This window comes from Plenodomus lingam, assembly GCF_022343315.1.
Source record: "Plenodomus lingam strain CAN1 chromosome Unknown contig_22, whole genome shotgun sequence".
In the NCBI taxonomy this organism is placed as follows: Eukaryota; Fungi; Ascomycota; class Dothideomycetes; order Pleosporales; family Leptosphaeriaceae; genus Plenodomus; species Plenodomus lingam.
Window position 1 is genome coordinate 1009773 of NW_027093939.1, and position 13588 is coordinate 1023360.

Consider the following 13588-nt stretch of genomic DNA (forward strand, 5'->3'; position numbering starts at 1 on the left):
ATACCTTGTTCCTTTTATTTGGTTTGGTTTGGTGACTTGGACTTGAGCTTGGGCTTGGGCTCCGACTTGAACTTTTGAACCTGGAGGGGTTTTTTTTTTGCGGGTATGAGAATGCAATGTGGATATGGGACATGGGAATTGGGCACTGCGATTTTTTTATTTTTTTTAGAAATGAGCATGAGGATGAGAATACAGGCATGAGCTTTATTTTTATGTTTGTTTTTATTTTGTGCTTTTTTCTCCTTGTGGTACTTTACTCCTTGCCTCCCTCCACCTCCATCTCCCTCTCCCTCTCAACACCCCACCCCCCAAACCGCCAACCGCGCAATCTCCTCACCCCCCAAATCCAACACGAACCCCAAGCTCACGCGCAAGAACAAAACACGCTGTTCGAGGTAGCGCAGACGGGGGATGTCAGTGGCTACGAGTTGGGCGGGAGTGCGGCCGAGGAGCTGGGACCAGGCGGTTGGGGAGAGGATGAGTTTGCCTGGGCTGAGGGTTGCGGTTTCGTCGAGAAGGGGGCCGAGCTTTGGGGGGGGAGGTGTTTTAGTGTTTTGGATAAGTATTGGGGGGGGGGGGTGGGAGTGGGATGAGAGTGCAACGGAAAAGGGGGAGGGTACGACGTACAATGCGGGGATTGATCCCCAGCTCAATATCCCTTTCACACTGCTTACATGTTGCCTGCACGGCGTTGTCGAAGATGGGGATTCCGCAGCATTCATTGCTCATGAGCATGTTACGCTTGAACGGCGTGACGATGTTGAGTTGAGTGATGATGACGCTGAGGTAGCCGACTATTCTCTCTCGCGGATTCGAGCGTGCAAAGTCATCGACATCTGCCAGCGTAAACAGCGGGCGTTGCGCCGCTCCCTCAAACGTCTTGACAATTTCCCTCATCTCTTCTGCTGCAATGGGAAAAGGCGGATTGACATGTTCCTTCTTGGTTAAGCGCTGTGCTAAGGCGCGTAGACGGCGGGCGTCCCCGAGGTTGGGGTCGATGTCTATGCGGGAGTTTGCGTTGAGGGAGAGTTTTGCGGTTTTGTCGATGCGCCAGCCGGGGTTGGAGATGAGGAGGATGGAGTGGGAGGGTGTGAGATGCGAGGCGGATGAGCAGAGGGAGGAGTACAAGTTCAGAGTTGCTTCGGCGGTGTTGTCGAAAATGCCCAGCGAGAGTACGGTGGAGGTTGTGCCGTTGCGGTTTAGATCTGTTGTAATTTCTTGTTAAAATGCAATTCAACGCTGAGAGTCTACTGGGGTGGGAGACAAGAGTAATTGGGGAAGCAGCAGGTTAGAGGGAGAATTGAGAGAAGAGCAAAGCACATACACTTCTTCTTCGCCCCAATGCTCTTGACACACACCAACACCTTTGGCTCTTCCACATCATACCCCCCATCCGTAAACCCCTTCAACGTCATCAGCCCTTCCAACACCTTCGAGTCTCGACAGCCAAACGGCCGCCTAAACTGTGTCCCATCGTCGCTATTTTCATGTAACATGACAAAACAATTTCTCTCACCCTCAGGAAATAGACTAGTAAAAAGTGGCGCACTGCTCGGCGCCAGCGAATTGTGGTCAGAGCTGTTGCTAACGTGTACCGTCCAGACCGTAAGTAGCTGACCAAGCCGAATCTTGTACATGGTGTGGGCATACCAGAGACGAATGGTAAGGACACCAGTGTCGTCTGCTAGCATAATCTTCAGGCAGCCTTGAGCGGCTTTGTGTGATTTGCTGGGTTTGGCGGTGTCGTAGTAGTTTACGACGCGGCCCATGAGTTGCAGGTTGCGAGGACCAGGCTCGAGATCACCAAGGGAGACCTCTTCATACTCTAGTACTGGCTGCTTCATGTCAGTCATCTGAGAGCGGGATGTGAGGGGGACGGATGGGTTCATGTACAGTCCATGTGCTGGCAAGGGTAGCTCCTGCTTCCTCCAGCGAAGACTGTAATTCTGCCGCTGTGAAGCCATCGCTATTTTTTGTTGGCGACGAAGAAGACGTGAAATAGGACTGTATTGAAGACGAGGCTGGCATCATTGCTTCGAACACTTCGTCTCGTGTTTGACAGACTTGGGTGTTCAGGTGAGGATCTGATGTCGTGGAAGGAACGCCCCTACCATTCATGACAGCTCCATGAACCTTGGCAAGTTACGATCTTAGCAGCTCTCAGTGACTCCAAACGTTTGAGTTCTTCCACGCCTTTGTGGCTGTTGACTGGTTTCTGTTTTGATAGTGTCTAGCTCACCCTTGTCTAGGACAGCGAACTCTACAGACTTTCACAGCAGTAGCAAATGCGGAGCGGGTGAAGCGGATACATCTCACGTCATGGAATCCATCTAGTAACTCGCAAGTGTTGTGTATTGGTTCAATGAGCGTATAGAGTTGGTCAAATCAAATCGCAAATATCAAAATCTTCGTCTCCGGGTCTGCACTTCGTAATACCTCCAGTGCTCGTGCCCTACCTCCTTCAGGTAGTCACCGATCTGCCTACATGAAGAGCTTGTGCTCAAGGGTCATGTCGTTCTCAGGCTCAAGACCGACACAGGCACGGAAGATGTTGGTGAGAGCCGCACGCTGCTTGGCAAGAGCGTTGACGACAGGAGTCCCAGGAGGAGTAAGAGGTGCCTAAAAATATTAATGGGTGTCCCTGGTAATCCTTGCATGGTGGAAAACATACCTTCAACATGTAGCTGAGCACGCTGAGCACGCTGTGGAATCCAGCAAACTTGGCATCGCTGGCCTCGCCACTGTGAGCCTTCCACTGGACACGGGTCATCATCTCGGCAACCAGGACCAAGTCGATGATCAAAGGCGAAGCCAGAAGAGAGTCCTCGCAGACGTTGAACATGCTGATGGTCTGGTGACCATCCAGGAAGATCTCCGCATAGTATTCATCGAGTGCACGCTTGTCGTCTCCAACAGCAGGCATGTACTTAATGACGACGCAGTGATCAGGGTGTTCGCCATCCTTGTAGAGAACATTGTTGGCAGCAACCATGTCGTCGACAACATTGGATTTGGAAATCTCCTTGGAACGGAACTGCTTCTGCGAGCTCAAATTCATGCCATCATTATTCCCGAGATGGTTGTAGCTGGCAATGGAAGTGAGCTTGATGCCGGCGTTGATCATGAAATCGACAAGGGCAGACTTCATCTTGGTCTGTCCAGACTTGAAGTCATCGCCACCAATGAAAGCGTTGTGCTTCTCGGCTAGCTGGATGGCACCTGGAACGAACGTATTTTGAGGAGACCCGTTGATGAAAGGAACACCCTCGAGGATCGAGGCCACAGCGAAAACAGTCGAGGGTGCAACCTCCTCATGACCAGATTCGATGGCTTTGAGCAAGTTGTCTGCAGTGTCATTGACGCCCTCAATTATATCAGCGAAACGCTCCGTGTTGGCAGTCCACTGCACGATGACCTTGTCCAGACCGTTGGCTGCCTTGAAATCACTGTAATTCTGTCAGTGACGCAATCGTCTTTGCCAGAAGAGTTGGACTTACCGAATGTCCTTGCGGATCTGCTCAACATGAGCCATGGAGGCCTTGGTACCCTCGAGCACATTGTCGGCGCGCTCCTCCTGGTTGGCAGCAATGAAGTCGGGATAGTAAATACTGGGCAGAGGTTTCATGGCGCTCATCTCCTTGCGAACGAGAGATTTGAGCGAAGGAGACAAGACCTTGGCGCGATCCATGGCTTCAGAGAGGTTCATGCCGCTGATGTCCCAGCCACCGACGACGAGATCGTTGGGGTGGACCATGGGCAGAAGATCATGGAAAGGAATGTAAATGTCCTTGCCAGTCTTGCTCTCTACACCAAGCTTGGTAGTAGAACTCATGATGACTGATCCGTAGTAGTTGGCGCTGCGCTTGCCCTCCTTGGTCTCCCAGGTGAGGTTGCGTTTGTTGGCAATGATACCGGCCGTGACAGTGGTACCGTTGTTGCCACCCCAGCCGACGAGCATCACTCCGACCTTGGGGATCTTGCGGTCGACTTTGAAGTCGTACAGGGTCTCCTTGGGCACGGCGACATACTTGCCGTCGGCGTTCTTGACAACGTCCGTGGTACGGTAAGTGTACTTTGACCTGATGCTCTCTTCGGTATACTGGACATTGGGTGAGTCAACAACAAAGAGATCCCTGGGGGAGTCCGTCTTGGTGTCCAACCCATTCGCATTGCCGACGCGTTCTTCCGCGTGAGGTGCCATGATTGATGTTGATAGAAGTCTTCTTGGCTTTACAGCGAGATGAACTTAATTGCGGAAGTCTAGATCCGACGCTGCCCCAGAAGGAGAAGTACGTCGGCCGGCGAATGGGTTGTGGACGCTGGAAACTCGGGTCAGTCCAGGAGTCCAGACAGGAGCAAGTGAATGCTGGAGGGGCTATACATACGAGCTGAGGAGATTGGAAAACGTCTTGACTACTGGGCAATGGCCCTGGAAGATGAATTTGTGCTAGATGAGGTGGAGAGAGATTCGAAAGCCTGTCAATTGTCTGGTATCAGGATTGAAAAGCCTTTGATGGGAGGGGATGAAGGTCACAAAGGCAAGGAGGCGGAGGTCGCGATATATAAAGTGCCCCTCGGTCCCGTCGCGGCTACCTTGGGGCACCTATCGCTAAACAGTACGGTACCAAACTTCTTTGGCGTCCGCCTGCTGCCGGCCATCGTTGACTACGCCCACCGCTTCTTCACCTCGCGCTCCACTTTTCCATTCAACCGCACGGCGATGGCTTGTTGGCAGCAAGGAAAGCCAATTGACAGTAGTGAACAGGTCCTTGACGTGCTCGTCGCGCCCCGCTATCTATCGCACGCCTAATGTCAGCATGCAGCAGCTTCAACCACAGTGGGAAGGTAGAAACGAAGGACACATCGACACTGCCTGGAGACTTGGGCCTTGCAGCGGAAGAATGGCGATCTATGAGGAGTGTTGAGTTTTTACGATGATGGTGGATGGAAGAGTGGACGATTGCCAACAATGTCCATAACGCCAGCTCTCCTCTCCTCCACTCTCCTCCACGAACTGGGATGGGACACTGAGAAGTGTTCAACTTCACTTCGACAAGACGAACGAGGGCTACTGGTCGTGCGCCGCTATCACGTGTTTCTGCCTTCTGCCCAGATCGCAGCCAATTTTGGTCAGGGATCCTCACTCGGGTAACTGCACAAAGAGCATCTGGCATCGCTTCTGCACAACTACCACGATACACACTTGCCCTATCCCATCAAAGCTGAACTTTCCTTCACTGCAACAGCACCAAACAAATCACCCAAGTCTATGTTGTCATCTCTAAGCATGTTTTCGGAGGAAGCGCATGTGATGATGGCGTCACAGCGAGACAATACCAGTCTGAGACTCCTTCAGCGTCAACTATGTTTTCGAATTCGCAGAGGCAGCCACACGACACTCGTGCCTGAGGGGAGAGCGTGAAAAATCCGTCAGAACATGGCCGTATCTTCCGCGCTCCCATCGGCTGAATACATACGTACAATCTGGTCTAAACTATCTAATCGAAACCCATGGGCTTGCGGATAAATGTCCATAGAGTACTCAGCATACAACAGACAGTGGACAGGAAACACGTCCAGAGTTGAACGTCCAAGACTCCAAGTCGCTTGTGGGGCAGACCGATGCGGCAACCTGCATATGAAATTGGGGGAGACGATCCATTCCTTAGCCAGGTCACTAGGGGAACCATGCAGCCGTTCAACGGAGGTTGCACCGGTCTTGTCAGATGCTATGCGGTCAACACTCATGTCAGACTGATAGTCGTCTGACGATACTCTGGCGATACTCTGGCGATACATTGTTTGAAACTTAGTCCTCTGGAGCAGGATGACGGGGTCGTCTTGTGGGCCTGCTGGCAAGGAAACGGCTTTCGAGAAGAGCGCAGTTTGCAGTCGTCAGCCATGGCAAAAGGGGTTGTGCATTGCATCAATAGTCCATGCATCGACCACATGAGCGCCGATCGGAAGATGATAACAATGTCCAATCAAGTGCAAAGTCAATATTCGGTACGAATGATGATTCCTGCGCATGGACAGCTTGCGGCTCTATTCGTAAGCCTCCCAATCGCTATTGCAGCCAGCTTGGCCGTCTCGTGGAGCTCGCTGCCTTGCGAGTACTTGTACTACCAGCACTCGGCACGAACGAGATCTTCGAGCTGGAATCTGGATCGAAGAATACTCTCGTCATGGGTTGCGATACGCACGAGACACTGGTCGGCGGGTAACAGTTTCATCACATCTCTGGTCAGTCAAACATGTCTGACTGGCCTGGGCGTAGACACTAGAGAGTGTGGAAGCCGCCACACCGTGCACATCCAAGCGTTCCTTTGGTCAAATCATGCGAGTCGCGCAGTACCACCACCAACGCCACGACTCAGGGACACACGGGTTACGTGCAGGAGGATTAGGGACCTCGAATTGCGCGCGTCTCTCTGGCCAGTTAGAAAATTGGCCTTGATGAACTCGAACGCTTTACGCCTCACTGTGAGCTCTGTGTGGCCCGTATGAGCACATTTGCTCCAAGAGTTTCCTAGTCAACTTTCATAAGCAACCAAACATCCAACATTGGGAGTGTCGCTTGTGGGGCTTCAAACGGACCATGGTGCTGATAGAGACACGCTAGTTATTTTCCCGCTGCCATTGTCAGATCCAAGCCAATTCGGCACCAATGCCACATCGTTTCCCCTGATGCAGCAGGTCCCACCAATTCCGGAGATCAGACAGCATTACTACCTATAGTAGGTCGCCCAGGGTAACTTTCTCGGCGTACACACACAGTCGTCTTCGAGGGTCAGACGCAGGCATCTTCACTCCATGTCACTGACAACGAAACTGTCCTACTATTATCTGGCAGTCGCTAATAAGTCAGCTTTCACTCAATCAGGCCAGAGTGTTTGTCGACAGACTGACACAGTATATTGCTCGCCAATATGGACCGAATGAGCAACCTACCAACTATCAAATGTTCTTCATGCGCAACTGAGATCGACATTCTACACCTTGCAGACCATGTCTGTGCCAAAACCCCATCCGCAAGTGAGTACAGCAAGTACTGAACATTGACTCAAGCTGATAGACCCAGCGACTTCAAACCAAACACCGTCCTCGCCGACGTCATCGGCTTCAACACTGTCCCCAAAATCACCGGGCATCAGTCGCGCTGCTACTTTTGGCGGCCCAACTTTCAGGAACAGACCAGATGGCTCGATACCAAGAGGGCGCATGCCCCTCCCCCCTCAGATCGATCCCAACGCAGCGAGTAGGTATATCCGACGACCTCGTCCTAGTGAGAATGCTGACGGCCTGCAAGATAAACCATTCCGACCAGTGGAGCTTTCGCCTAAGAGCAACAACAATGATTCATCGCAGCGCTCAGCAAGATCTGCCGACCTGCAACCACCCAAGTCGCCCTTCCCCATGAACCGCAGTGCAACAACTCCACTGCCGCGAGCAACCGCACAATCCTCGCCCGACCTCAACTCAAACTTGGACTGTGCGTTCCCTCCATTCCCAGGAAAGAGCGAAAGTCCACGAAGTAGCCCTCGTCCAAGAGACCGTCTAGAACCAAATGCGCAATACGGATATGCCGCACCGAGCCCATTGTTCGCTCCGCTGAGTCCCCGTATGAATGCGGGAGAGAATATCTCCAGACGATTAGACACAATTTCACCTGGACCGTTTGATCGCCGGCCAAGTACGGCAAGTGTTTCCGCACCATCTGTGAAAGACACGCCAGCACATGGCCTAGTACGGACCAATACGCAGGATAGTGTCAAAAGCTATGGAAGTACACAGCCCCAGAGAAAGTCATCAGCATCGAGTTCGACCCGCAGTTCTGCGTACTCGACAATGTCACCAAGACACGGCTTGAACCGGGGGGCAGCGTCTACACTCGCGTCCACGACCGAGCAGACTGAGGGAGAATTAGGCATCGATGCGTTTCTTCAGAGTCTGCAGAAAGATACTGCTGAATCTCCACAGCCAAGGAAAGATAGCCACTTAAATATGCAACCTGTGCGGCCGACAAGTCGTGATCGAAGACAACCACCACCACGACCCAGAAGGCCGTCTGAGCGCGACCTTCCGCCGAGCAACATGAATGATCTGGCTGCCTTGGAGATTGTCGCTCGCTCACACAGTCGGCTTCGTTCAAGGGACTCCGGCCGAAACGACTCGGAGGTAGAAGTAGCAAGAAGCTCTGGACCTGGCCCAGCGTTGCGACCACCACCGCTGCTTACATCAAGACCTGCCATTGAAACCTCCTTCAATTCACTCCACACTCCATCCGATTCAGGCTTGTCAGACGATTCGTATGCGAGCTCTGGTTTCCGTAGCGTGGCCAGCTCGCGGTCAAGTCCGTCGAATTCTGTTGTCGGACCATCCCACGAACCTTCTAAATTGAGCCATACTGACCACGATGTTGAGAGGGTCCCAAGAACCGAAAGTCCTGGGTCGTATAGCGATGCTCAACCTTCTAGAGGAGCAAGCAGTCATACCCGGCAAGATGGGCCTCGTATAGCTCCGCGTTCATTGTCTCCAGGATTCCCCAACCCACCGGAATCTCCAATGGATCCTGCCATTCAACGTGGTACTTTCGTTAGACGTCCAAGCGAATTGGCCCCCGCTGTAGACCCTGCAACGATCCAAGGACGGAGCCCACCGCGCACTGCCAGCCCCGATACACGACAACCCGAAGGCCGACGACCGAGCGCTCCGAGCAGCAAAGGGAACTGCCGCGGATGCTCTCAACCCATCATCGGGAAGTCTGTCAAGGACTCCTCTGGTCGTCTGACTGGTCGTTATCATAAAGAGTGTTTTGTCTGCCGAACTTGCTCGGATCCCTTTCCAACTGCAGAGTTCTACGTGTTTGAGAATGCTCCTTACTGTGAACACCACTACCACCGGCTCAACGGGTCCTTGTGCGGAGCTTGCAATCGCGGTATTGAAGGTCAATATCTGGAGACGGACATGCGCCGCAAGTATCATCCTCGATGCTTTACGTGCACGACTTGTCGCATGGTGCTTCGCGACGGCTACTTCGATGTCAACGGACGTAGATACTGTGATCGCCATGCACAGAGTGCAGCAGCTCCGCCACGAAACCACTTGGGGCCTGGAGGCTACAAGCCACGCAACCTCCAAAAGCGAGGAACGCGACTGATGATGATGGCATGAGTATAACCTTTTTCGTTGTTTGATCTCTTCTCAACAATTCATGTTTGCGTTAGCGATTTCTCACTTAGCGGTTTACATGTTACCCCCTGTACGATCTTCTATATTCGCTATACGTTCTCATACCCGGCCAGTCCGGCCCTTTGCGTTTACTATACCCCTTGGACGCTACCTTCGTTACGCTCTTGTAATCATGTTCCATCCTGATACGTTTGCGCTTGCTGTCCAGAGGTGGAGCAGCTACTGTTGGATATACCCCATTTCTCTTGCCAGACTGGCTGGCCCTGTTTTGGCTCCAAATATGCACACTTTGACTCGACGTCATCTAATTTCTGTACGTTGATTAATGTCTATTTTGCATGACTACGTATTATAGCATCAATCTACCAAACAATTGAACCTCCACTCGCAATGCTTGTTTGCGTGACATCCGATTCTCGGACTCCAACGAGACATGGTATAGACCATCGAGCACTCACCCTAGGATTGCCCAATGTGAAGAGAGCTCTTGTTGAGTCCAACAACGCACACCGTCCACCAGCCGCAATAGCTATTGATGTACCCCCTCCATCGCAGACCAAACTGCTTCCCATCACCCACATACCTCCCCCCTACCAAGACCGTTCCATTACGCCCCCTCTATTCCAGCATTCCCCCCTCAACAACTCCTTCCTTGGAAACACCACCGCCCCTTGTTGAACCAGTCAAGTTCTCATTGAACAAGCAACAGTCAGTGCAGTATACACCCTCACCCCACGAACGAACTTGCCCCTGTCTTCACGATATACACACGTATATGCTATATCTGCATTCAATTCTTGTAGAGCAGGAAAAGTATATAAACTGGGGCTGTGGCGCTGGGTTTTTGTTTCGGTATAACGGAAAGAGCGAATTTCAGAGTCTACGGTCAAGTATAACGAGAACAAGGACAACGGGAATTCACTGCGAAAATCATAAATACCACTGCGGAAACTACGAAAACTACGGCGAAAGGCACATTTGCAATCTAGTACTACAACAGGCCTACAACAAACTTGTATCACATCGTCTTTAACACACTCGCACAAACCCAACCCAACTCTCCGTAATTCCAACAACCTTGATCCCCAACTCCCACCCCATTTACAAAAATGTCAACTCTCTGTCTTTCGCCTGTCCCTTGTGTAAGTCCCCCCCTCCTTTTCCCACCAACAGAGGGAATTGAATTGTGTCGTGGTACTAATGGATGGATGGGTACAGGGCATGTCTTATAGTTTGGATCGGGGTAGGCTTTGCGGGTCGGTGTGGTTGGATTGTGGGTTGGATTGCGGGTTGGGTTTTGGTATGAGGGATGGAGGTTCTGGCCCGGACTCTCCGTCCCCTCCCTCGCCTCCACCACCAAGCCCAAGCAAGAGGAGCATTGGACGAGGATCCCCCTCTCCATCCCCTCCACCTTCTGGTCCTCCACCTAGTCCTAGCAGGAGGGATGGTGGACTAGACTGTCCAGACTCTCCGTCCCCTCCCTCGCCTCCACCACCAAGTCCTAGTAAGAGGGGCAGCGGACGTGGTTCCCACTCTCCGTCTCCTCCGCCTTCTGATCCTCCACCCAGTCCCAGTAAGCGGGGACCTGATTCCCCCTCTCCTCCTTCTGCTCCTCCGCCAAGCCCGAGCAAGAGGGACACTGGGTCAGACTCTCCAGACTCTCCAGCCCCGCCGTCTCCTCCGCCTCCCAGCCCAAGCAATAGAGACTGTGGACTTGATTCCTCTTCTCCTCCACCACCAAGCCCAAGCAAGAGGAGCATTGACCGTGAATCCCCCTCTCCCTCTCCTCCGCCTTCTACCCCACCCCCTACTCCCAGCAAGCGAGCCTCGGGCCCAGCCTCGCCATCTCCCCCCTCCCCTCCCCCACCCAGCCCCAGCAAACAAGCTTCCACCCCAGACCCCGCGGTCTGGTAAGCCAGGTGCAAGACAGGACGTAGCCGAGACCGTATAAAGAATCGAATCCGTTCCGTGGTTCCGCGGTAACCCCCCAACCTACAAAACAGCCAAAAAAAGAAGAAAAAAGCCAATCCCAAACCCTTCACATGAGTATCGTGACATGTAGGGGAAATCGGGGCGGAGACAGAACAGGATGGGATGGGCAAGGGCAAGGACAAGGGGAATTGGTATGGAATCGGAAACGGAAACAGAGCAGGATGGGCAAGGGCAAGGAAGAATAATAAATGTATCCTGTATATCCCATGTATCCCCATCATATCCTAGCAAAGTATTAAAAACCCCTTGCTTATACTTGTCCTTTTTTGTATGTGGATGTGTGGATGTATGTATGTATGGATGGATGAGAAAGGGGGCAAGAGAGGAAGAGGAGGAAGTGAAAAGCGAGAATAAAAATAAAAAGGTGGGGATATAGGAAGAGGAAATAGGAATAGCAAGAAGAAGAAACAGAGGAAGAAACACAAGAAGAAACAGTATACACATTTCACCCATACAAACACATCCTAGACTTGTTTTTTTCCACGGCCTTGGTCAGCACTAGCTTAATCTCCACCATCTTCCCCGTCCTAACCCATCCATCCCATCTTGCCCATCCCATCCAACCCCTCAACCTCCATCCCCCCACCCCCACCCCAAACACCTCTCCCAATGCGCCACCAACCCCCCCCTCCCCCTAACACACCCCCCCCACCCCCCCTCCCCCACCCCCCTCATCACCAAATCCGTATACGAAAAAACACTTGCATCCAGCAGCCCCGGGCGCCCCGCGCCAAAAAACCACGAATCCTGGCCGAGCAGGGCGTCGAGGGCGGCAAAGGCTTCGTCGGCTTGGGCGAGCAGGGTGGAGGGGTGGATGGTGGGGGTGTGGAGGAGGAGTTGGGAGGTTGCTGCTTGGCGGAGGGAGTGGGCTAGGGAGAGGCGGACGAGGGGGTTTGTGGTTGTGGGGAGGATGTAGAGGGGTGTAGAGGGTGGGGAGTTTGGGGGGGAGAGGTAGATTGTGTAGAGCTTGGGTTTGTTAGTGGATTCCTTCTTTCCCTATAAGAGGGGGTACATACCCAAGCTCTTCTAATCCTGTGCTCGATGAGACTGAGATAGGCCTCGTATCGTATATCCCCAGGCTCCTGAATTCCGCCCTCCATCCCACTATTCAGCATCGCCCATCTCTGCAGTTTCGCCGACGGCACGGGCTGGCTCTGCGGCTTGCCGTCTGTCTGGGCGGGGAGTAAAAATGGCAATGACCCACTGGGACTCGCGTGGTTATTTGAGCGGGCGATGCGAAATGGGATCTTGTTGAAGCGGAGATAGGCCTGGTGTGGTATTGCATGGAAATTAGTGAAATGAGATCTACATAGGTATTGGATACTCGGTAGGGGGAAAACATACCTCCCATTTTAAACACGCTGGGTGGAAACTGCGGCTCTCCTCGCCTGCGAAGACATACAGCACATGCACATCCCGCTGTCGCGGTGCCCGCTGCGGCAACCCGTTCGCGGCGTACGTTTGGAGCGGAAACTTGTCGAAGAGGTGTTTGATTGGGGCGGGGACGGTGAAGATGCTGGTGGTGGAGGTGGTGGCGGTGCTGCTTGTGGTAGAGTTCATGTCACCACTCTTGCCCTTCGCAGGACTCAAAGGTTGGGCATCGCGACTCGCAGTGGGTGAGCGATGCGACATGCTCGAAATGGGGGACTCGTCTCGCTGCGTCTGGTGCGTTCGCAATGTTCGGCTTCGGCGCGGGCTGGAGCTTGGGTCGTGGGTGTGGGATGGCATGTCGTTGAATCCCAATGGCAAGATCGCGTCGTCGAAACCCAAACCCAATATCGCCGTCGAAACCCAATCCCAATATCGCCGTCGAAACCCAATCCCAATATCGCCGTCGTAAATCCCAATCCCAATTCCAACTCCAACACCCCTACCAATCCCGTAAAAAGGCGTAAACAAGTAGTTAGGTAGACAAGCAGAACAGCCAGACAAACGTTTACGCGCGCCCCCGCGTCATAAAACATCCCTCTCGTTTCCCGCATCGTTATCGATAGCCAATTCCCCTTGCCCCGTCGCACGCAGAAACTGGGGCAAAAGTGATGACTCTCTACCCCAGCCCGTTTGTGGGAGATGTATATCCATTGGGATATGGTGGGATATTGGTTTTTGCGACCACTTCTCCATTCACCCTTCTGCCCAAAAATGGAAGCACTAGCTGCGGTGTGCTGCATTGCGCTGCACGCATCACATGACATGACATTGCAAAATGCAGAAGAGACAGCAACTCGCCCAACCCTGTCGATTTGCAGATCTGGCGCCGTGTCTCGGGCACAGTCTGGTGGCTGGATAACATGACATGGCGTGTGAAGGGTACAGCCACTTGCACCTCGATTCTATCGATTCTGCCAACAAGAGGTTGCATCAACTTTCAAGATAGTCATGGGAGGGCATCTGTAGAGAGCCC

General features: G+C 52.8%; 6 protein-coding genes across 6 annotated transcripts; 2 read left to right on the forward strand and 4 right to left on the reverse strand.

The window, feature by feature from the left end:
* Positions 1–293: 293 nt before the first annotated feature.
* Positions 294–4220, reverse strand: IAQ61_005689 (uncharacterized protein; the record flags this gene model as incomplete). Its single annotated transcript, XM_066096895.1, is given in 8 exon segments — positions 294–527; positions 628–1205; positions 1325–1853; positions 1894–2133; positions 2147–2201; positions 2486–2619; positions 2672–3446; positions 3498–4220. 8 exon segments carry the CDS (start codon positions 4199–4201, stop codon positions 294–296), a joined length of 3249 nt encoding a protein of 1082 aa, XP_065953246.1. The 5' UTR covers positions 4202–4220.
* A 486-nt stretch (positions 4221–4706) lies between these two features.
* On the reverse strand, positions 4707–5174 carry IAQ61_005690 (uncharacterized protein; the record flags this gene model as incomplete). The annotated part of the gene is made up of 1 exon (XM_066096896.1): positions 4707–5174. The coding sequence occupies one exon, from the start codon at positions 5172–5174 to the stop codon at positions 4707–4709; it is 468 nt and encodes a 155-aa protein (XP_065953247.1).
* A 256-nt stretch (positions 5175–5430) lies between these two features.
* IAQ61_005691 (uncharacterized protein) lies at positions 5431–5799 on the reverse strand (the record flags this gene model as incomplete). The annotated part of the gene is made up of 1 exon (XM_066096897.1): positions 5431–5799. One exon carries the CDS (start codon positions 5797–5799, stop codon positions 5431–5433), a length of 369 nt encoding a protein of 122 aa, XP_065953248.1.
* Positions 5800–6929: 1130 nt separating this feature from the next.
* IAQ61_005692 (uncharacterized protein) lies at positions 6930–9174 on the forward strand (the record flags this gene model as incomplete). Its single annotated transcript, XM_066096898.1, has 3 exons — positions 6930–7035; positions 7082–7258; positions 7310–9174. 3 exons carry the CDS (start codon positions 6930–6932, stop codon positions 9172–9174), a joined length of 2148 nt encoding a protein of 715 aa, XP_065953249.1.
* A 1218-nt stretch (positions 9175–10392) lies between these two features.
* IAQ61_005693 (uncharacterized protein) lies at positions 10393–11106 on the forward strand (the record flags this gene model as incomplete). The annotated part of the gene is made up of 1 exon (XM_003839867.2): positions 10393–11106. One exon carries the CDS (start codon positions 10393–10395, stop codon positions 11104–11106), a length of 714 nt encoding a protein of 237 aa, XP_003839915.2.
* A 295-nt stretch (positions 11107–11401) lies between these two features.
* IAQ61_005694 (uncharacterized protein) lies at positions 11402–12816 on the reverse strand (the record flags this gene model as incomplete). Its single annotated transcript, XM_003839866.2, has 4 exons — positions 11402–11408; positions 11924–12150; positions 12201–12452; positions 12529–12816. The coding sequence occupies 4 exons, from the start codon at positions 12814–12816 to the stop codon at positions 11402–11404; spliced, it is 774 nt and encodes a 257-aa protein (XP_003839914.2).
* Between the last annotated feature and the right edge of the window lie 772 nt (positions 12817–13588).